The sequence below is a fragment of the Urocitellus parryii genome, chromosome 6 (assembly GCF_045843805.1).
Source record: "Urocitellus parryii isolate mUroPar1 chromosome 6, mUroPar1.hap1, whole genome shotgun sequence".
NCBI lineage: Eukaryota > Metazoa > Chordata > Mammalia > Rodentia > Sciuridae > Urocitellus > Urocitellus parryii.
The window spans coordinates 149,300,800-149,325,466 of NC_135536.1; the positions used below are offsets into that span (position 1 = coordinate 149,300,800).

At 42.8% G+C, this 24,667-nt stretch overlaps 1 protein-coding gene across 2 annotated transcripts in view; it reads right to left on the reverse strand.

Moving 5' to 3' along the window:
• Trpm1 (transient receptor potential cation channel subfamily M member 1) overlaps positions 1-23,216 on the reverse strand; it is a 129,908-nt gene extending 106,692 nt beyond the window's left edge. For both annotated transcript variants that reach the window (XM_077799379.1, XM_077799378.1), the window contains exon 1: positions 23,142-23,216. In XM_077799379.1, the coding sequence (XP_077655505.1) occupies positions 23,142-23,216 (75 nt within the window). The remainder of the gene's footprint in view (positions 1-23,141) is intronic.
• Between the last annotated feature and the right edge of the window lie 1,451 nt (positions 23,217-24,667).

Genomic DNA, 24,667 nt, shown 5'->3' on the forward strand with positions numbered 1-24,667 from the left:
CCCCCTTCAACCAGGGGGAACACCTCTGAGGAATCACTCCTCCTCAAAAAGGAGTTGTTAATGATTCCCCCCTGGGGTGCTCTTTCCCTGCCTTTGGGTACAAACAGTAGGTAGGATAGAAACAGGAGGTGGGGAGGGGGAGAGGTGATCTGGACCAGGACTTCTCTCTGGAGATGTCTGATATCTCTGTGCTGTCTCTTTTCTAAGTAAAATTTGCTTTCTATGCTTGCCTCAGAGGTTCTTGGATGTTCAGTCTTCAACACCTGCAGAATACGAACTTGATCCTGATTTCCAAGTTTGCTATCATGAAGACCAGAGAAAAATCCCTTCAATCTTCAAATAGAGAGAGTGGAAAAGGAGTGATTTTTGAGAAGGGCCCAGAGCATTCTATTTAATACCTGCCTTCAATGGAAAATACTTTATTAGAGCCTGTCTTAGTCCATTTGGGGTCTTAGAACAAAAATGCCAAAAATCAGGTGATTGATAAACAACCAACATTTACTTCTCACAGTTCTGGAGGTTTGGAAGTCTAAGATCAAGGTGCTAGAAATTCATTGTCTGGTGAGGGCCTTCTTCTTTGCAGATGGTAGGTAGATGGTAGCCAACTCTCTGGGGCCTCTTTTATAAGAATACTAATTCCACTCATGAGGGTTCCACCCTCATGACATACCTACCTCTTAAAGGGCACATTTGGAATTTAGGTTTCAACACATGAATTTGGGGGGACATAAACATTCAGACCAGACCAGAGCCTAATGATGTGGGTGAAGGAATATACCCAACGCCAGCTCCCTGTAGGCTTTCTATCTTCTGTAGCTGGGGCGAGATCTGAGAAGCACTTGTGAAAGCCACAACCTGAGTGTATGTACTCTCAAAGAGACTGAGAACTAGTCATAACACTCCAGGATGTTTCTCTACACCCCCTACCCCCCAATGACTTAGCATTGCCACAAGAAAAGATCACAACTCAGGTTGTTTAGTGAGTTTGTAGGGAACCTAAAAATAACAGGGAGGGGAAAAAAGATTATAAAGAAAAGCCATGCCCCCAAACTACAACCACAATAAACAGTAAACACAGTGTGTAACTTCTGGCCAGATAAACACAAACCCTCATCCTGAAGCCCTATTTACTTCATTTCCTATTGTCCCATACATGGTGTCTGCCTTTCAACAAAAAAAAATGACAAACTTTGCAAAGGGCTCTAATGAAAGAAATGGACAATGTTCAGGAATAGTTAAGTAACACAATCAGAAAGATGAAAACTTGGGCTGGGGATGTGGCCCAAGCAGTAGCGCGCTCGCCTGGCATGCGTGCGGCCAGGGTTCGATCCTCAGCACCACATACAAACAAAGATGTTGTGTCCGCCGAAAACTAAAAAATAAATATTCAAAAAAGATGAAAACTTTAAGAAAAAAATCAAGAGTTACTTCCAGATATCAAAAACACCATAAGAGCAATGAAAGTCTCTCTGATGGACTTGTCTGTGGACTGAATAGTCCTGAGAAAACGATCAGTGAGTTAGAAGAAACAAGGGCAACCTCTAAAACTCAAGTGCAAAGGAAAAAAAGAATAATAAAAAAGCAACATAATATCCAAGAACAGTGGAACAATTACAAAAAGTGTAACATCATATTGTAGGAATACTAGAGAAGAAACAGGGAAAGGAATAAAAGAAATATTTGAAGTAACAATGGCTGAGAATTTTGCAAAATGAAGGGAAGACACCAAAGTACAGACCCAAGGAAGTTGGAGAACACAATGTAGGCATTTCATATTGAAATTTCCAGAAAAGAGCGGAGAGAAATAGCACATCTTAGCTCAGGCTGCTGTGACAGAATATCATAGACTGGGTGGCTTATAAACAGCAGAAATTTATTTTTCACAGTTATAGAGACTGGAAGTCTGAGATCAGAGCACCTCATGGTTGGATAAAAGCTCCCTTCTGGGTTATAGCCAACTTCCAATTGTGTCCTCACAGGCTAGAAAAATAGCTAACTCACTCTCTGGCCTCTTATATGATCAACAATCCTAATCATGTTCATAGGACACAAACATTTGGTCCATTGCATAAAAGAATTAAAAAATTCCATAGACAAATAAAAACACAACTTATATCAGCATTCTTGTATGAGAGAAGAAATTTGAATGAAATATTTATAGTATTGAAAAATCAAACCAACAACCCAGATTCTATATCCAGAGAAATGTCCTACAGAAATAAAAAAGAAATAAACACTTGCTCAGATCCATAGAACTAGATGAATTTGTTACTATTACAACTGCCTGGTCAAAAATAAATGAATAAATAAATAAAAGAAATCTTCAGAATATGGGTCAAGAACTCATATCTTCATAAAGAAAGTGTTAGATAAAGAATAAATGAAAGCAAATAAAATTTTTTTCTTTCTAATTGATTTAATGGATAACTTCAAACTATTAACAACAACAGTATATATCATGTGGTTACAGCCCACAGGTAACTGAAACAAATGACAGCAAAGTTATTTATAAGGGACAGGAAGGAGGAAGTAGAAATCCTCCATTACAAAGTACTTATACTCACTACCCATGGAGTGGCATAGTATAAATTGAAAGTGGATTCACATTCACTGTAAATGTATACTATAAACTCTAGGGCAGCCGCTAAAGTGATAATTGATGTTCTAAAAGAAGAAAGAAAATGGAATCACATAAAATGCTCATTAAACTGAGACAAGGAAGGGAAAAAAAGGTGATTAGGAAAGAAAGAAAAATTCAATAGCTAGAAAAATATCACAAACATGGTGGATAATAATCCAACTATATTACTAATCACTCTAAATGTGAATGGTATAAATACACTAACTAAAAGAAAAGATTGTCAAAATGGATAATTAAAAACAAGGCTCAGCTATATTTTGTCAATTTTGATTACAAAAGATATGGATAGATTAAAAGTAAAAATATGTGAAAAGATATACCATGTTTTAACACTGATCAAAAGAAAGCTACAGTATCTATATTAATTCCAGAGAAATAGCCTTCAGGAATAGAAAACTTACTGGGATAAAGAGTACATTACATAATAACAATTGGGTCAACTTTCCAAAATAACATAATAATCCCTAAGTTCGAAAAGACATCTATATAAGGCAAAAACTGACAAAACTGCAAGGAGTAATATCAAATCCAATATTAGTTAGAGACTACAAAACATCTCTATTAGCAGTTTATAAACCTAACAGGAAAATCAGTAAGAATAAAATGGAAATAAACAGCACCATCAATAAACTGGATCTAATTGGCACTTATGAAATATTTCATTCAGGTACAGCAGAACACACATACCTCTCAAGTTCATAGGGATCATCACCACAAGATAACACATTCTGAGGGAAAAAACACCCCAACAAATTTAAAATAATAGAAACCATACAAAATATGCTCTCTGACCATAATAAAACCAGAAAAAAAATAAAAGAAAGATAACTGAGATATCTCTAAATACTTGGAGATTAAAAACATAGTTCAAATAACACATGATCAGAGAAGAAATTTCAAGAAGAGTTTATACTTTTTTGAACTAAATAAAAATGAAATAACTTAGCAAAGTTTTAGGATGCACTTCACTGCAGTGCTTAGAAATTTATCATACTGTATGCATATATGAGGAAAGAAGAAAGATCTAGAATCAATCATCTAAACTTCCACTTTAGGAAACTGGAAAAAGAGGAACAAATTAAATCTTTTATAAACAGAAGAAAAAATAATTAAAATTGGTGCAGAAATCAATAAAAATAAAACAGGAAATCAATAGAAAAAATAAATAAAACCAAAATTAATTATTTGAAAAGATCAATAAAAATGATAAAACCCAAGGCTAATCAAGAAAAAAGAAAGAAGACCAATTACTAATATCAGAAATCAAAGAGAAGTATAAGTCAGATTCCACAGACATTAAAAATATAATAAAGGAACGCTACAAACAACTCTTATGTCCACAAATTTGATGACTAACATGAAATGAACCAATTCTCTGAAAGACAAGATCTATCAAAATTCACATAAAAAGAAGTAGATATATGAGTAGTCCCATATCTAGAAAATTAATAAGTAAATAATTAATAAACTTCCAATACAGGAAGCATCAGGCCTAGATGGCTTCACTGGTGAATTTTATACTTTATTTAAGGAAGAAAATGCACCAGTTCTCTTCGACCTCTACCAGAAAATGGATGAAGAATGAACACTTTCTAACTCTTTCTAAGAGGTTATTGTACCCTAAAACTGAAACTAGATGAAGACACTATAAGAAAAATATAGACCAATATTTTTCATGAATACAAATGCAAAAATTCCTTAACAAATCATTAAAAAATAGAGTCTATCAATACAAAAATAATGAAGTTGGATTTATTCCCGGTATGCAAGACTGGTTCAATATTCAAAAATTAGACAATATAATTTATTACACTAACAGATTAAAAGAGAAAATCATTTAATTTAAAAAAAGAGAAAATCACATGATCATATCAATTGATACAGCAAAAGCATTTGATAAAATTCAATAAACACATATGATTAAAAACTCTCAGAAAACTAGGAATAAAGGAACCTTCAACAACTTGATAAAAATTATCTACAATAAAATCTACAGCTAAAATTATACTGAATGGTGAGAAACTACTCTCTCCCACTAAAATCAGGAATGAGGCAAAGATTTTCCCCCTCCTTTCAGGAGGATATCACTCTTTTTTGGCATATATTGAAATTAGCTACCATAATAAGATAAAAAAGGAAATGAAAAGTACATCAGTTGGAAAGGAAAGAATAAAACTTTTCACTCACAAATGAATTGATTGTCTTTAAAGAATCAACACAAAAGATCTTGAAACTAATAAGCAATAGCAGGAAATTTGCAGGATACAGGGTTAATAGATAAAAGTCAATTGGTTTCCTATGTGCTAGTAATGAATAATTGGACTTTGAAATAAAAAAACATAATACCATTTACATTAGCACCCCCCCAAAAAAATGAAGGACTTAGTAATAAATCAAATAAAATATGTGCAACACGAAGAAAGCTTCAAAATTGTGATGAAAGCAATTAAAAGACTTAAATAAATTGAGAGCTATTCTATGTTCATGGATAGGAAAGCTCAATATTGTTAAGATGTCAATTTTTTCCAACATAATCTATAAATTCAAATTCCCAACAAACGAGTTATTTTTGGATATTCACAAACTGACAAACTAATGAGAGGCAAAAGATCTGGAGTAGCTGAGCCAAATACTGAAGAAAGAAAAAAATGACTGATATTACTCAATTTCAAGACTTCCTATGATGGTACAGTAATTAAGACACTATGATATTGGTGAAATACTGGGCAAAAAGATCAATGGAATGGAATGGAGAACTCAGAAACTGAGACACATTAATATGATCAACTGATCTTTGATAAAAGAGAAAAGGCAATCCAATGGAGAAGCACTGGTCCTCTCAACAAATAATGCTGTAACAACTGGACCATATGTAAATAAATTAAATCAGTCAATAACCCTACACCTTTCACAATAATTAACTCAGAGTAGATCCCTGAACTTACATGCAAGCCACAAAATTATAAAACATCTAGAAGAGAACATAGAAAATCAAGGAGGACTTGGGTTTGGTGATGAAAAGAGTGTATAACTTACAGTTCAACAGAGAAAAGCATATGTTTTAGTCAGATTTTTCTCTTCTGTGACTAAAAGACTGATAAGACCAATTCTAGAGAAGTAAAAGTTTACTTGGGATCTCATGGCTTCAGAGACAGCCAGCTCCATTCCTTGGGACTTGAGGTGAGGCAGAACACCATGACAGAAGATGTGGTGGAGGGAAGTGGCTCATACAATGATCAAGAAGCAGAGAGAGATTCCACTTGCCAAAGGCACACCCACAATTACCCACCTCCTCCGGCCACACCCTGCCTGCTTTCACTTGGTCCTCAGTTAATTCCATCAGGGGATTAATTCACGGATTGGGTTAAGGCTCTTGTAACCCAATCATTTCTCCTCTAAACCTTCTTGCATTGTCTCACACAGAAACTTTTGGGGGATACTTCACATCCAAACCATAACAACATAATGATAAACTATTCAGCCAATCTAAAAGAAGTCAAAAAGGAAGAGAAACATGGATATAGAACAAATGGGACAAATATAAAGCATATGCATAGTAAGATGGTGGATTTATATAACCTTGATAGAATTTATATTACATGTAAATGCAATAAAATGTTCTAAATAAAAATCTAAAATATTTATGCTTTATTAAAAAACTATCACATTTTATTTACAGAAGGTCCACCTAAAATATGAAGATATAGTGAGCTTGAAACCAAAAGGATGCTAAAATATAAAATCAATTTCAAGTAAAATAGACCTTAAAGCAAAAGAAGTAACTAAAATGCAGAGAAAAGTGGAAAGATTCAGTTCACCAAGGTGTTATCAGGATTTTAAATGAATATACAGCTAATAAGATAGCTTCAAAACATACAAAGCCAATATTAGCAGGATCACAGAAGAAATTATAATGAGAAATTTAAACACATCTTGCTTTGCAATAAACAGAGAAAAAATCAATATGGATACAGATTTGAATTCATAGAAAAATCACACTCAACAGCTGCAAAAGACTATTGAAAAATACATGTGGGAGTGTGTTGTTCTCTCATGGATAACTCTTGTGATTAGTGCATGTGTACCTAGGACTCAAGGGCTCAGTAAAGGTACCCGTCTCCTCCCCTTCACCCCTCTTCCTTTCATAATTGTCTAACCCTCAGTAGAGTCAGAAGTACCTATAGTCTCAGAGATATAGTGCCTTCCTAGCATGAGTAAGTCCCTGGGTTTGAGAGAGAGAGAGAGAGAGAGAGAAAATAAAAACAAAATCCCAGAAGTACCTATGGTTCCTTGTGGGTCTGCTGAGGAGGCCAGGAAGCCAGGAAATGAGAGGAGGGAGCCAACTCTAGCAGGGTGAGTTGCTGGCAGGTTTTAACCAAGCATTAATCAGAGGGGAAATGGTTTGATTCCAAAGCACTTTACAAATGCATTTGTCTAGCCATCTTCACAGTCTTCACAACTGCAACTGCAGAAGTTAGTGGAAAGAGTGCTAACATTTATACTTTCAGATGAGGAAATTAAGCGATTTGCTGAAGGAACTGGTGTGTGAATACCTGAAGCTGAGGCCCTAAGTTTACCCACTTCTCCTGTGTTTCTGAGTAACTTCTGACCTTGGCAGTGGAGAAGGGACCATTGCAAAGCATAGTTCAAGAAGATCTCTTCAGTTGCCTCATCAGTTACATGTTTCCAAACCTCTGCCACTTGGGGCCTTGTGTGGGCAACTGACATCTGGCTGCAATTTAGAGTTGCCCAAGGTTTACCAGGCCCCAAGGGAAGATGATCTTTAGTTTAGCAGAAAAGCATCCCCCTCCCTTTTTTTCCAAACCTAGAACCATATTCATAGAAGACAAGTATTATACTGTTGATCTATACTCCCAGCCTACAGAAAAGCATCCTAATAGTTGAATTTCTGTGGAAGGGAAAATTCTGAGGGATAGAGCTTAGAAGGGAGAATTCAGAACAATGGCAACAACACAGTTGTTTAAGAGATAAGAGGTGTCATGGGTTCGGAGGGGAAGGTAGGAGAGGGGGCAGAGCTCTAGGGCAGTGAAAGACAGATACTGGGCACAGCCCAGGTCAGGGAGATGGTGATGCTAACACTTCATGTAGATCCTGTAGTTCTTCTCCATCCTTTGTTAGGACTTGGCCTCCTTCAACTGTCTTGACTGAGGGTTAGTTTGGGGGTGGAAGCCACAAAGCATTCAGTTCTGCACTCGGGCAAGGATAGGGTGTTAAGAGGTGCAGAAGGTTCAGGAGGGAACCTTGCAGGGAAGGAGTGGAGGGTGGACATCAAGAACTCAGAGGAATAGGTAGCAACCATGGAAAATATAACCTGAGGATCCTCTGAAGTCTTAGGGCAGGTGCTGGCCTCTCAGGTGGTAGAGTACAAGGACATAAATATGATGGATGTGCTAAAAGAAAGTGATGCCTAGTGGGGCCTTGGTGGCTACTGGAATCTATTCCAGGAGTCCTTCTCAATTCTGTAAGGAAGAAAGAGTTGGCATCCTTTCTTCTGTCTTGCAGATGAGGAGCTTTGAGCCCAGGAGGTGGTGACTTGGTTGATTTCACACAGCTGGTCTGTGGCAAAGCTAGGACTGAAGTCATATCTTTGTCACAAGGCCCTTGTCTGTGGACTCCAATCTGTGCCTCCCCTTTCCACTCTTTTGGCCAGGGCTTCTCTGCTTTCAGTAACATTATTTTAAACAATAAAGTTAGCATTTTTTTTAAATTTTTCATGGAACCTGACAAATTTGGAAGCCACCCAGGGATCCTTGGGAGCTTTCAGGATTGGGAAGGAAAGCTGCATGAGACACATTGTTAAATGTGGGCTCAGTGTCTCAGGCACAAAGACTAGTGTGGCGATCAGCCTTTGGAGTATGTGGCACTTCTTTGGCTGTCTCTCTTTCTTTCTTTACTGTGGACTGTGTTCAGGAAGAGGCTGGTAGGTCCTGTCTAGGAGGTTTGGCCTTGAGAATTTGGCAGATTAAACTGGGCAGGAGACACCAGGCCATGAGCTGCTGGTGCTAGTGTCAGAGCAACAGTGCCCAGTCTTTTGCTTATTGGTCAGTTTGTCCAGCTAAAGTACTCAGGCAGCCTGCTCATTTTCACTTTGAATCATCTGCTAATACCCTGATGGGCCACTTTTCTTGCAGTGCTGTTGACAGACCTGCCTGTGAGCCAGCTCGGCTCTCTGCTGCCCCCATCTGGTGATCTCCAGAACTGTCCTGGTCCCCAACTCGTCACTCAGCTGCAATAATTTGCTCTAGTTTGCTAACTTTCTAAAAAAGAAAGAAAGAAAGAAAGAAAGAAAGAAAGAAAGAAAGAAAGAAAGAAAGAAAGAAAGAAAGAAAAAGAAAGAAAAGAAATCGCTGCCATTTGACTATTTTTGACTTTGCATAAACAGCAACTTAAAATGGTTCAAAACAATACTAATAGTTAGAAGGGCATTATAAAGGGTTGAGGGACAGAAAGGAGTAAAAGACATGTGTATTCTACAATCCAAAAATACAGTTTTAGTGTAAATTAAAGATAACCCAGCTGTGTCAGTTGTTTGTGGTCCATTTGGGGGCATATGACACTTGTGTGTGGTTCCCAGAGGTTAAAGAACACTGGGGAACACAGTGTAATGGCCTTAGGCTCCCATATGCTTCCTTGACTGAAATGCAGCCAGTGGCTGGCTCTGTCAGGGATATTCTGCAGATTTGGCAAGCTCCTCAAGCCTTAGTTTTCCTACTTGTATTTGGGAACCCAAACACCTACCTCCTTTATGTCCCAGGAAGGCCTGGTCTTTGGCAAGGATGGAATTTTGGGGGTAGGGTACAATCTCTGTGTTCCTTTGTATCCAGGGGAATTTGATTATAGGATTCCCAAGGACAAAATCTGCAGAAGTTCAAGTCTCTTATATGAAATATAATGTTTGCATTACCTATACACATCCTTTAAATCATCTCCAGTTTACTTAAATACAATCATAATCCAGTGCATTATAATGCTATGTAAATAGTTGTTATACTATATTGTTGAGGGGATAATGACAAGAAAAAAAGTCTGTATATGTTCACCACAGACACAATATTTTCCTTCAATACTTTTGAATCACAGATGGTTGAATCCCACAGATTCAAACCTATAGATATAAAGGATCAATTATATATCAGGATGTTTCTGTAGAAGTCAGAAAGCAACCATTGCCATAGCTGCTGGATTGCCTGAGCCCTTCTCTGGGGTCCCTGGGGTCCTTGGGCATAGCTCCATGACTCAGCCTCAAAAGGTTAATTCCAGTCACATTTAGAGCCTCCAAGATCTGCCACAGGGCTCCTATCTGGCATCTGACTTTTCTGTACCCATTCCCCTGATCACAGACTTGAGGTGAGGAAGAAATGACATTGTAGCAGAAAATGTGTTGACTGGGCCAGGTCAGGTGACTGGGCACCTGAAATCCAAGCAACTCAGGAAGCTGAGAGATAGGAGGGTAAGCAAGCCTTCACAACATAATGAGACCCTCGAAAGGAAGGAAGGAAGGAAGGAAGGAAAGAAGGAAGGAAGGAAGGAAGGAAGGAAGGAAGGAAGGAAGGAAGGAAGGAAGGAAGGAAGGAAAGAAAGAACCGGGAATGTAGCTCAGAAGTAGAGCTTTCCATCCCCAGTACCAAAAGAAAAAAGAAAAGATGAATAAACTATATAGGGACAGATAACACATGGTACAGCTCATGGTAAGACTACTGGTTATCCTGGAGTGGTCAAGGACAGGCCTGGAGAAATATTATGAGTCCAAGGGGAATTGGAGTAGGGGACAGTGATTGGGCTGGCTAAGTGTGAGGACCCTTGGGCCCCAGCTGTTTCCCATCTCCAATATTAGGCACAGTCCCATCTCCCTCTTGCCCCATGCCTGGGCTGTCTATGAATTTAGTTCTCTACTTCTTCGTTTATTTTCCTTACATGTTAAAATGATAGCTTGGTTAAAATGTAAATCACTGAAATGACTCCAGGCTCCCAGCACAATATAAGTGATACCCGTGGCTGGGTTTAGCAGTCGGGCCTGCTTTCCCAGGATCAAGGTTTTATCCACAGCCGTTAATCACATGAAAGCAGATATTAGGGAGCATTACCCGGAGCCAGCTGCTGCACCACTGCCTGGGCCATTATGAGGATTACCCTCCCTGAGCGCCAGCTCCCAGCGCCCATTGTCCTGGGATTGTGGGACTGAGAGGGTGCAGTCTGGAGCCCGGAAAACCGCGTGGCTGAGTACATGCTCTCTTTCCCGCCCTCTGCAGGGAGGCCCTGGAAGAGGCTCCTCTTTTTATCTCCTGACTGAGGGGCCTCCATCTCCCTGAAGAGGTCCAGGTCACTTCCCCACCATCCACGCCTGACCTGGAGCACAGTCAGGAGGGGTTGGTGGAGGGTGGGGTCACCCTGGCAGTCTGTGGAAAGAAGGAGGTGCTCCTTTGGGCGGGGCCTGGAGAAAACAAGTTCCTGTGTAAATGCCTCTGTGGGAAAGGACCTGTGAACCCAACCAGAGAGAAGTACAAGTCCAGTGGATGCTCAGCTGGCCCCAAGGCTGGACGGAGTGGGCAGTGCCTTGCTGGCAGTGAGCTGAGCCCAGAACCTCCGAAGGCTGTGCAGGTGTGCAAAGCGAACTTAGCCCTGAAGGCTTCTCAGCCCAGTCTATAGTGACCGTGCGATGGCACTGCATGCGCTTAGCTCATTAATTCAGCACTCTGGTCCCAAATTCCAGTACATACATGGCCAGGCATAGTCCACTTCTTTCACATGCTACCCAAGGAGCCCTAATATGGTAATGGAGAGGCCACCCGCTACACAACAAAATGAGGGCCCCTGAATGCTTCCAGCTGATGATGTTCCTTTTGTTAGTAACCATGATAACTACTGCCAAAAAGCACATTTGCTACAGCAGACTCAGGGAATATAGGGAAGGAAGCTCTCCCTGGATTAGAGAATCCTCTGGAGACCTCTAAAATCTTTGAACATCACCTGGTTTCTTGCATTGGGCCAGTGAACTGGAGGGCACATGCATTCATTCCTTTTACTATCCTAATCAGAGATTCTCTTTGACCATGGAAGGATGTGGAGAGACTATCCCTGGGAGTCAGGCAGCAATTAGGAAATGAGGGAAAAGAGCAACAATGAACATTGTGCAAAGACCTGACCCAGAACAGGGCTTCATGGAAGACAAATTCTCAGACCTGTGAGACCTGCAAATGTAACCTTGTTTGCTGAGCTAGGACACCAGACAGACAGCTCCTGTTTTCTGGAGCTTTTACTCTACTGAGCCTGAGAATGAATCAAGAAGACACATCACATAAGGTGGTGATAGGGCTTTGAGGTGAAATATAGGTCATGAAAGAGGCTGATTGAGATGAGGGTGGCCTGTGGAGTAATGAGTGGGCCAGTGGCTGTCTGAGATGAGGGCACTAGGGAGAGGGTACAAAAGCCTCTCTCAGGAGCAAGAGCAGGAGCAGAAGGAGCCCATGTGGCTGGAAATGGGCAGGAGCAGGCCCATGAGCCTTGTAGGGCAGGGATAGGCCCAACGAAGTTCAGCACATCTTTTTCTGAGCCTTAGTTTCCCCAAATGAAGGGTTTGAGGTGCTTCTAAGAATCTTAAATCATCTGTGTTCTAAAGTGCAGACATGTTTGCTAATTATGATCCCAATAAGGTTCAGGACATGCCTCCTCAATATATGATATAGGGGACCAGAATATGCCATACCAAATATGCCTTTTTGTCTTAATAATTATTTTGAGCCAGTTATTTTGGGAAATCGCAAACACAAGAAAAGTTCGGAAAACAGAGTAGATGTGACCCTTTTGTAAGGGAAATTTAGGTCTTTAAATGAATCTCCATTTTATAAGAGTGTCTTCTTTCCTGTGCCAGGAAGAGGACTCTAAACCACAAGATACAGTCAGGGGAGAAAGCGCCAACCTAAATCTGTATAACAAGACTTATCCTGTTTTTACAAGTCTTTCCCTGCACCCTCTTCATTTCAAGAGCCAGTTGTATTTAAACCCGAAGTCTAAAACAACTGTTTGAGATCTGCTCTTGAAACTACTCTTCTCTCTGGATTATCTCCCATGTGTACAGGAGGAATACATGGTATTAAACTGTTTGCTTTTCTTGTGACAATCAGCTTTTTCTTAGAGGGAGTCTCAGCTAAGATATCATGAAGGGTGAAGGGAAAAATGATTTTTTTCTTCGCCATAATCCCATCTTTAGAAGCAAACACAGCTGAAAACCCTAGGCATATGTATACTTTCTACATACACACATACAAGTTTACTTAATCAGAGAGTTAAGGTGCATTACACACCCCCAAAGCTAATATAGACTTCCTGGGAAGAAAGAAGAAAGCCAAACAGTATAAAGACAGATCCCATTAACATACTTCGAAACGTCATGTTGAATGTTAATTTAAGAAAATCAAAGCTAAACAAAAATTTTTAATTAAAAAAAGAAGACTCTATTGCACTCAAGATGAAATAACCAGAAATATAAGATAGAGTTAGATTTAAATCTATTAATTTGTAGGAAGAAATCCTGAAAGAATAAGTGAAGTGATGATAAAGTTACAGAGTTGAAAAGTGTGGGATTCTGTTTTAATAAAGACAAGGCTGCCAATAAATCCCCTTTACTCTGTGTCTATAATGTGTGGCCATGGAGTCTCTCTAGGCAGTGTGGGAGGATAAGGGATGGGGAGCTGTGACCCTTCCTCTGGGTGGGTGATGGGGAGAACAGCTCCAAGCCGGGCTTCCTAGGCTCTCCAAGGGAGCTGGAGGCACCCAGTGACCCAGACCTTGTCTCCATGACTCCACATGACTGTGCCTCCCCCCACCCGCCCCTGCCATGCTAGCCATATGAACAAAAGAACTATTATCTTTGACCACAAAATATACATTACAGCACTATTTAAAATCAGAAGGCATTCCTAATACTTTATTATCCAAATAAGCATTTCCTGCAAGCATGTGGAATGTCATGTGGGGTAAATGCAGCCTTCAATCTCTACCAGGTAACTCATCTGCCATCATCACATGCTTCTGAAGCCATGCTCCCAGGTGGACAGTTAGCTCAACTTCCTAAAAAAAAAAAAAAAAAAAAAAAAAATCCCAAGTTGCTTTCTCCTGACAAAACCCCTTTAACTCTTGAATCCAGAAACTTCATCATAGGTCAAAGCAAAGTGCATTACGACACTTTACAGTGACCTAGGGAGTGGACAAGGCCTTATGACTTCTCCCTTCCCTGCCTTCCCCTCCCCACCCTTCTCTACTCTTCCCTTCTCCACTCTGCTTCTGCCCCTGTCTCAATTCTTGAACTCCCAAGACTCACACCTGCTGGCAGGCCTTTTCCCTGGCTGCTCCCTCGGCCTAAATGCTCTTCCTGCGGGTACCTGCCTGGCTCCCGCTCTCACCCACTTCAGGCTTTTGCTCAGTGTAACCCTTCTTCTGATGTCTGGCTCCTCTGCTGCTCTGTATTTCTCCACAGCAGTTGCTCATCTTCTGTTTGACCCCACGGGGATGTCTGCTCCAGGAGGGTTGGGTCTTCTCATTTGTCATCCTTAGACCTGGCCTCCAGCTGCCGGGCACACAGCAGTGCTGAGACGTGCTTGTTGAGTGAACCATAACAAACGTGTACCTTTATTAAAACACATGGTGGGGTTGCCACGGTTCCAGGAACAACTCGCTAGCTGACCAGGGGGTCTTGGTTTGTTTATGAGTTGGTGTTCTAAACAGTAGATCTGTGACTTGTTACAAGGGTGTTTTCAAAACGCCATAGGGGGCTGGGGTTGCAGCTCAGTGGAGCGCTTGCCTTGCACGTGTGAGGCACTGGGTTAGATCCTGAGCGTGGTATAAAATAAAGAAAGAAAATAAAGGTATTGTATCTATCTACAACTAAAAAATGTCTTTAAAATGGCATAGAATATGTAGAAAATGAGGGTTTTTTTTCCCCCAGGGAAAGGCAAATTAATAACCATTTCATTTTATGGATGAGGAAACTGAGTCCAAGAGAGGTTGAACGACTTCCCAGGGCCACAATGCTGAACTGAGACTAGGATGAGAGTCCCCAGCATCTCTTTTCCACCATTGCTCATGGCTCTCAGATTAGCTGCTGGGGCAGTCTCTGAGCTGAGCCTTGGGGGCACCAGTGAGCCTCATTGCACATGTGGTCCACTGTCAGTCTTTTGGTGCCACTCAGAGTAACTTGGATCTTCCCATCCTGCATTCATTGGTTGGAGGGAATAGTTCCAAGGATACACATAAACTGATGGGGACTGGGAGACTCTAACTTTTCTTAGCAGGTAAGACACTCTTGGGACAGATTCTGTTTTGAAAGGGGCCAAGGGAGCAGGGCTAATTCCCATGGAAGTGGGTAGCTGTCAAACTGCCTCCTAGGAGTGGCAGCCTGGTAGATGGCTTCAGTTTATGACCTTTGGTCTGCTGACATCTTGTCTGGGGCTGATATTCGAGAAGAATTGCTAGCACCAATGAAGAAATGTGTCCAGGAAGAGAGAGGCCAAAGAGGGACAAAGGGAAGGGACAGAGACCACTAAGCCTGTCTCGGGACCTCAGTCTTTAAGATCTTCAAAACAATGTGTCTTTGAAGAGAGAGGAGCAAACCCCAAGGATCTATCAAAGGGGGAAAGCCATAAGCCAACTTTTCTGATATAAAGATCCTCAAGGGAAATGGATCCAATAGTGTAGACAATGATTTGAATGTAATCTGAGCCGTCTGAGACTCATGTTGAAATTTGATAGTTATTATGGCAGAATTGGGAGGTGGGGCCTTTAAGAGGTGATTAGACTTAAGAGGGATAAATGCTTTTTTCAAGGGAATGGATTGTCATAAACCTAGACTGCCTCTTGTGTTTTGTTGCTTTTTGCATGCAACAGCTTGCCCTTCTGATCTCTGCCATGTTCTGAAGGGGCACGAAGTCCTGACCAGATGCGCTGCCTGATCTTGGACTTTCTAGCCTCCAAAACTATGAGTCAAAATAAACTTCTTTCTTTTGTAATTTATCCAGTCTCAACATTTTATTATAGCAACAGTCCGGGCTCTTGATCTTTGGAAATGTGTTCATCAGCCAGAGGTGAACAGTGAGATTGTACATTTACAACCCTCCAGCTCCAGCCAGGGATTCTGACACAGCTGCACCCTGGGTTGTGTAGGAGAGAAGGTTTCATTCTGATTATGTAAATCAAAGTCCAACCATCCACATTATGCACTAGAAATGAATTAGTCAGCTGTGAGGGTGTGAATTTCAATGGGGTGTCAAGACCTCCCTCAGTGGAGGAGTGGCTTTGTTCTGTGAAAGGAAAGAAAGTAAATGCTTCATCATAAAGCTCCCACGCCTCACCAGGGACAATAAAAAAGACAAAAGAGCAGCTAGTGAGCGCTGTGCACATGGCAATTTCAGAAGCCTGTCATTCCACCCAGGTAAGAACATTCATGGGCAAGATGCTCCATCTCCAATAGCAAAAATGTTTAATCCGCCCCAGAAACCATAGAAGCAGGAGGTGGCTATCTGCTTTTAATCAGCACATGGACACTACCTTAGAATGGTCTCAGTTCTGTTGTCTGTAAGATGGCTGGGTGGCCTGATGCTCCTCAGAGCTTACTGGAAGCCAACAGCCAGGGTGAGCATCCAGGGGTTTCCTGCTTCCCCTCTTGCAGTCCTGGGACAATCTACAGATGCTCTGTACAGCACCCCTGGCAATAGCACAAAACTCTCCACACACTCATGAAATGCAATCCCCGAGTGCAAGGGCCATCCCTGAGGTTGAGAATGGCTGGACCCTCAATGGGAATGGTCCCTGTGTGGATGATGTGACAAGTCTGGACAGACCAGGGCAGAAAATATTTGGTTAGCCTGATAGCCACATCACAGCTGTGCCCAGGAAGGACCCGAGGGTGAATGGGGGCAGGTGCCAAGATGCCAGAGAAGGGCTGGGGAGGCCAGGCCAGGAGCAATTCTTAAAATTGCTTCTGAACCAGGGAGGAAGATAGGAATCCAGAGAGAGCCTGGAAGAAAGACCTCCTGTCAAGGGCCCTGGCTCACGGTGGGGGACATTGCTCCAGGTTGCCAGCAGCATAGGGTGCAGTTATAGCTCCCTGGGCCTTGGAGATACTCTAGGCTGTGTTTGAAAATATATGAATGGACAGAGAAAAGAGGTCAAAGGCTCTTGTTGGCTTTGAAGTAGATATGGGTGGAAGATTTGTATTTCAGAAGTCCCTGCCACCCCTGAGAGTTTATCCTGGTCTCTGATGAGTTACTTCTAGCTCTGTTCCTAAGAAGGTAGCACCCCAGTTCAGATGAGGGAGCAGGTATGTGTGTGTTCTCTGACTGGTTTTAAGAAAACCAAGTGCTTCAAGTATTTCAGCAATTGCATACTTCTATGTTTAATGTAGCTTGCATCAGAACCAAAAGCTGCCCTTGTGGGTTGTTGAGAATAAATTGAGAACTACTTGGATCTCTTGGAAGTACTGACTACTGTGCCATGGTGTCATGTGCATCTTTAAATGTCTTTTCTGTCTTGATATTCTGCCAAGTTGGTTGATACTGAAATTTGAACAATTCTATTGTGAATTTTGACGATTTGGTAATAACTTTGGCAGCAAAATCTTTTTCATTTTTGTCTTTCTTAAACATTTTGACATCCTCTGCTTGGCTGCACCCTCTGGGGCAGAGCCTGAGGGTGAAGCGAGGAGCCCCATTCTCTTATTGTGCAGAAAGTCAGGAGTGGAGCTGTTTTTCCACTTCATCCTCAAGAGCTAACTCTCAGTCTCGTGTTTCCTGTAGCCTAATGTGCTGTTTCCTGGCCTGAGACCCAGAAATGGTCATATAAACTTTACATGGAAAGAGTTTCTGCAGGGAACTCTGAGTTAAATGGAGGTTTCTCCTCTGCAGGACTTAACAGTCCTTAGTGTGCTTTGTGCACTGCAGAACTCTAACAGGGGACTCTGCTTTCCCTGGTTTGGGACTGGGCATGCCCTGGGGCTGGTGTTCCCAGGGTGCATTTCATTTAAGTTCTTGAGGGACTTTTGTGGGGCCCTGAAGAGGGAGATGCCTCAATTGTTTAAGCCAGTCCCAACTAATCAGGGTTTTTACTTAAGCCTCTTACCCTTCCCCCTTATTTCTCACGCCAACTAAACAAAGCAACCAAATGTTTTATGGTTCTCCCAGCCAGACCTTTCTCCAAAATTCACAGGCTGCCTTCTGTCTTGCACAGTCCCTTTCTAAGAGTTTCCCCTTGTGTTCTTCTCCTGCAGCCTGCAGGGTGGCTTGGCACATATTTCTCCTTTCTAAGCATTTTCCCCTACAGGTCTCCAGACCTTGGCAATTCAGCAGGTGTGTTGGGAGTGGGAGTGCTCCATCAGGGCAGAACTAGGAACAGCCACAAGCACAGTCCAGACCAATGGTGTATGTCAGCCCTGGCCAATCTGGTAGTACTTGTAAGCTCTGTCAAACCTGTTCACCCCATACCAGTTCTGTCACCTGTGCCACCTCCTCAACCCTAGTGAACATTGTCTTTTGGGACAGTCTCCCCCACCTCATGTTTCCCTCATAGATTCTTTTCTCGTCCCCTTTTCTGGCTCTCCAAGGGCTATGTGCCTAGGGAAAAAATGACCCTGGCCCATTCCCTACCTTTTTCCCATCCCTCTAACCTAGTTTGAAACCTTGGTCATTTCGGGTCAGAGAACCAGGAAAGTACCTTCCTGCTGCTCAGCTAAAAGAAAGGCTCACAGAAGAGCAGGAAATCCAACAGAATGGGGCTCACACCTATATGGAAGGTGGGGGCTACCCCAGGGGGTGCTGGACATGCTGGCCCTGGGAAGGCCTGCTGTCATGTGGCTGAAGGGACAGTTGGCAACCAACTGGTCGGTCTTCTATGGCACACCCCCACCTCAACTCAAGGGACTTGACCATATCACTTAGGCCCTGGGCCCCTTCACCCAAGGGAAGTTGCCTGGGCAGCTTTGTTCTGGTGTGTGGGGCTGGGGATGGTTCCTAGGGCTTAAGTGCCTGCCAGAGTCCTGTATTCCCACAGATGTGGGGCCACTTGCTCAACTTGGAGTCCATGGGTCAGCAGGAGCTGGCTGCAGGAGTTTCCCCAGGCTTAGGTGCAGATATCTTCAGCAGCTCCAGGAGCCACTGCCCTGGGAGATTCTATGTCTTCCAAAGTGGCAGACTGCAGAACCTTTGGGGAAATGGAGCCCAGTGTTTCCCTTGGACCAGGCACCCCACCTCTGAGATTCTTCCTCAGCTTGAAAGAGGACCAGAGTCCCTGCTTCACAGGGTTTAATACAGGTGATTTGGTTTATTCATACAGGGAGGATTGAATGGGATGTCTAGATCCGCGCCCCCCCCCCCCGATTTTCTTACTCAAGGTGTGCTTTAAGCAAGGACTGCAAACTTAACTGCTGGCCATCATAGGAGGGAGGAGAAAGCAAGATCCTTTATTTAGACATGATTTTAGCAATTTGAAGGAATCAAAAATATTCGATTTCATAATTTAAAAAACCCTAGGGCTTGGATTTTATATGTTTTTTTTAAATCTCATTTTTTAGCAACCCACTTTATTGCACTGTATGAAAACACAGTGGACTGAGAATTCAGCAGAACAATTACCTGGCCCATCACCACGACGGGATTTTGGATATTATTCTATGATTAATATGAAGCCTTAGGGAGATGGGCGAGGGTGTGATGGGTCTGTTACCTTCTAGGCCTTTACCAATGAGTAGGGAATGAACAGGGGTACCAGGATTCCCTCCTTCTCCAGGATGGGAATTTTTTCAGATTTGTGTGGAATTTTGTGTCCAAGTTGATTCCAAATACAGGTTGTATAGATGTACATGGAAATTCCCACAATTTCAGGAACACCTTCTGAGAAGTGGGGTGACATAACCTCACGAGGAGTCAGATCTGGTCCTAGTGCCTAGTTATTGAGGTGAATGACAGTCCCATGTATCCTTAGTTGGGTACATGCCTGCTGCTACAGCTGTTCCATAGGGCAGTGGGCTACAGAGGGTAAGCTTTGTGGTTAAGACCCCTGACGGCAGCTCTAGAACAAGCAAAGCTGTACTTACTAAGAGAAAGAAACTCAGATAAGCCAGGCCAAGTTTGTGGGAATCCTTTCTTAACAACAGTGTATCATGGGTTTGTGCCTTAGGCAGAATGACCCTGGAGGCTGAGCTATAGCAGGTAGAGCAGCCCCCAACCCACAACATACTGGTTGACCCTCACTCTCCCTATGGTTTACTTTAAAAGTGTGAAAACAATTCTAAATTATGAAAACATTCCTTTCATTTCAAAATCATAGAACAGGTGAAGATTCACATCCTGTTTTACAGATGGAATAACTTTCCATATGTGCTTACATTTTTTACTCTCTTCAAAAGAAAGAAGGAAGGAAGGAAGGGAAGGAGGGAGGGTGGGAGAAAAAGAAAGAACATTATAGATAGAGCCAACCATCTCTACCCTGCAGAAATATATGTCTTTATTTAGGATTTCCTTGTGTGTTTTGTATTTTCTATAAATAGTGTGCTTTGGGGGCTTATTTTTTATTCAACAGAGTGTGCTGAGATTTATCTATGTTGATACAGGTGGCTTGTTTATTCATTTTAAGTGATGTATGGTATTCCATTGTTTGAATGAACAAAAGCCTATCCATACCCTTATAGCTGGGCTATTTGGTTGCTTCTGATTTTCTGTAGCACACAATGCTGACATGAGAGGTTTTGCACATTTCCTTGAGCACATGTGCCAGAATTGTTCCAAGATAGAATCTAGGGTAGAATTGCTAGGTTCTATTATTATTTCATTTTGTTTAGGATCTTGATCTTCAACTCTAAACTTTAAATGCATCCTTTAGCAAAATAAAATGTGAACAGGGATGGAAGTGCTAGACAAGAAATCACATTTTCCATTTCCCGTATGAACGCTTGGAGGCTTTTCCTGGAAGAGGGATTGTTTTTGCCAGCGGGGACTCCCAGCAAGCAGGCTGCTGAGGGCTGGAGTGCCAGGAACCCCAGAGGTGACTGGGTTTTGTTAGTTGCCTTAGGACTCCACAGGTGCATCCTTGTGGGTCCATGACCAAGAGAAGAACTCCCATTGGGGAGAGCCAACCAGCCAAGGACAAAGGGTCAAGTCGGCTTTTTACTAAATCAGGGCCAGGTGAAAGGACCCTCGGAAAACCAGTAGAGTGTAGTTTGTGTTTGTTTCTTCCCATGGGGCAGCTGGTGTGTTTTAGTAAACACTGGGCAGAAGGTGTAGCTTTTGGTTAGGAAACAGGGAACTGGTACCAAGAGGTCAAAGGAGGGTCAAGTATGTAAGAAAATTGTGAAAAACAATCTGTTTGTGCCTGTGTGATTTTTGTGAATGCTTCCTAGTACCCACCTCCTTAAAGAATAGCTCCTGGACAAACTATAGGTATTATCTTTCATTCTTCCATCAGTAAATTTAATTTGTGGCTTGAAGGTTGTTATAAATAGGCATTAGGGCCAACTATGCCATTAAGACTTTTAACTATGCTGTGCTTTTGTCTTTTGTAGAAGTTTGGGATTTATGATTTTTTTTTCTGTGATGCTGATGATTAAAAGCAGGTCGTCATGTATGCTATGCACATGTTCTATCACTGAGTTACATTGTCAGTCCATTTGTAGGAGTTTGGCATGTAGCACCAGGGTATGAGGTCCCCTTGGGAAGGGCAAGATCATCCTTGCTCCTGGATTTGAAGTAAATTTTAGTGTTCTGACCTAGAGGAATGGTTATGAGCATGTGTGCATGTGTACGTGTGTGTATGTGTGCACATGTGTGCGTGTGTAAATGAGGTGCTGTTTTTCAATCTTGACCCAAATCTAAGTGCTTCTTTCCTCTAGTTGAATTCCCTGCTCCCAGACCCTATTGGTTGTGTGTGTTGTGGGGATGACTATTCATAAAGCAATATACCAGGAAGAGGTCAAGAGGACACATCAAATTCAAGAACAACAAAAGCCTGCTCCTTTTCAGAGCTTATCAGCAAGAACAGTGTAGGCTGGCTTTGTGTTTGGGGAGGGAGGGGTCACACGGAGGCATGTGGCCCTGGCTGCACAGCTAGTCAGTCTCTTGTTCCTGCCAAATGCGGCGGTAGATTCGTGAATGTTAATTTACACAAGACAGTTGGTGTGCACTGTCTCTAAAAATAATGCTGACTCTCACACATGCATGGGAAAGCAGATAGATGTGCCTGCCTGCCTCGGAGCCCCCACCCCCGCCATGGGATAGATCTTTTCTATCCTTGAAACAGGGGTAAGCTTTAACTCTTTATTTAAGAAGAAAGTCTTTTATTGTTTCTGTTTGCATTTTAGTTTTGGAGTGTCAGAGTCTTGCAAACACCTGGCCTGACTTCTGCCATACCCCAATTAATGGATAAGGAGACTGCAGCCTGCTGAGCTCTCTGCCTGGCCCAGGTATTCACTTGGTTCATACTTCACCAGCTTCTTTCCCCAATGCCAGGGCACTGACTAGCGTGTCCTTGCTAAGAAAGTGTTCCTGAAGGGAAGCTTCTTCTCTGACCACACAAGGCTTTTTCCTATACCGCTCCCTCTTCTAAACACAATGGGCAGCAGCCCAGAAGCAGCTGAGATTCCCTCTGAGTCACTGGGGTTTGGCAAGAGGTACCCAAAGGCCTCCAGTGTGGCCTGGATTGAGATCCTGCTTGGCCTGCCCCTCACTTGAAGTCAGCAAGGTGAGGTAGTGATCTCTCCAGGCCACCTAGGCCCAAAGAGTCATTTATTGCAGCCTGGGTGCTCAGGGTCACCATATCCATGGCTGACTTACAGTCATCTGGGAAAAGCAAGTCTAAGATTCAAATTGGCACACACTGTACTATGGCTCTGTCCAGAGGACAAAGAAAGACCCTTCCATAAAGGTTTGCTCTCCTGAGAACTTCACGAGGGGTCACTTGGGCCCTCCATTCTGTTAGAAGCAAATGACCATCTCCTTTCCTCTGACCTGAGGGTGGGATCCACACCCTGGTCATCCTGGATCCTCAAGAGACCACACAGTACTCCTATAAATATCCAATGCAGGAAAAAAAAAAAAAGGGATGGGCAAGCAACGTTTAGTCATGGAGGGCTAAGGGTGCATCCCCATCATGGGCAATAGAGCTATGCAAAACCCACAAATACTGACTCAAGAATGTGTTTGCCCATGCAGGACAAAGGATCTGCATGACTCACACCCACCTGACACCTCCTATGGGTGTGGTGAGACACAAAAATGGGAGCTGCTGAAATAACAGGCATCAGGCACAGTGGCAGGAAATATGGGCCATCTCTCAAGAAGAGAGTCTGATGCTGGATATCTAAATGCTCAACCCCCTTATGCCCACCTCCAAACAGTCTGAAAGGTGTCTGCTGATGCAGCATTCTGAGACCACAGAGTTGGAACCCTGTGTCCCTCTGTCCTTCCGTCTTTCTGCCCGCAGGCCCCCCACAAAGCTCACTCACCTTCTGGGACCCAGATGTGGAGCTCTTGAGTGAGCCCCGCTTGAATGAGCTGCTCATCTTCTTCAGGGAGCCCATGAGCAAGCCTCCCACATCCCCCTTGTAGCAGGCCCACTGCAAGGGGGCTGCCCCCTCACCGTGTGAGCAGAGGCAAAGCAACACACAGCCACATTCTGCTGGTAGGTAAGAGCGTCCCAAGCCTGAGGTAAGGCCTGCAGGCAGCTGGGTCAGCCCAGGAGGAGCAGGGACTGGTTCCTGCTGGCCACTCCTGCCTGACTCCCGCCCTACTGATGCTCCTGGACTCTCTTCTATAACATCTGTAATCAGGCTTAATCTCTGCCTCCCCCAAAGGTTTATAGCGGACAGATTTAGCAAATGGCGATTGAAAGTAAATCTACTTTGAGAAAGTGGTGGCTGCAAAGGGTGGCCAAATGGGAAGGATTTGGGCATCCTGAAAGGCACATCGCAAAAGAGGAGAGCCCTCCATAGCTGGCAATCCCTTGGAGGGCAGCAACAAGACTCCTGGAGGCTTAGAGATCACCTGGGTGACCCCAGATCTTGGAAGGACCTGCATCAGGCCTAGGCTGTGGGTCAAGAATCCTTCCTGCAAGTCATTATTGTGCATTTCCTCCCTGTTACTTTGGAGAACTGATGTGCATTTTTATGTATATCCTGCATCAAGTTTTATTTCCATTCTATACTGCTTCATGTGGGGAGCTCTCTTCATCATTTCCTATTTCAGGCGTGCCTACCTTGATTCTCTAAAGGGCAAAGTAGCTCTTTGCCTACTTCTCTGCTGTAGGCATGTGGCAGGCCCAGCTACATTCACAGGTCACCCCAACCTGCCCTGAGTGTCATTCTTGTTGCTGGCCCTTCTCGTGCATCCTTCAGGCAAATGCATCACTTCCAATGTGCAGAGGAGCATACAAGCTCAGAGCTGTGTATTCCTATTGGCATAGATAAATTTTTGAAGGATGAACAGGCTGAAGATAAATAAAAGATAAGTTGCTGGGACCACACAATCCACAAACTAGGGTTCTCCATCTCAATGTCTGTTTTTTTTTTTTTTTTTTTTTTTTTTTTTTTTTTTTTTTTTTTAATCCAAGAGGTCTGTTCAACTGTGGAGTTTCAGAGAGAGTAGAGGCATGGCCTCCACCATTCAGAGTCTGGGTTAGGTGCTGGGGAGAGTTTCTTCTCTACAATATATCCCCCAACTGGGCAGAACTGGACCTCCATTTTCCAGCCCTTGCTTCTTACTGCTTCTTTCAATCATTCAACCCATATATTTTGAGCTTCTAATATGAGCCACATACTGTATTTGCCAGTTGCTGGGGACACAGTGGTGAACTGCAGGTGAAAATCGTTGTCCTCTTGGAACGGATCTCATTATGGAGAGCTGACACCTTAAACAATAAAATGTCCAGCATGCTGGAGGCTTGCGAGTGTCCATGAGGACAGAAACAATGAGAAGGGGCAGCGTGGGAGTAGTTGCAATTTTAAATAGGAAAAGTCTCAGAAGAAGATCTTCA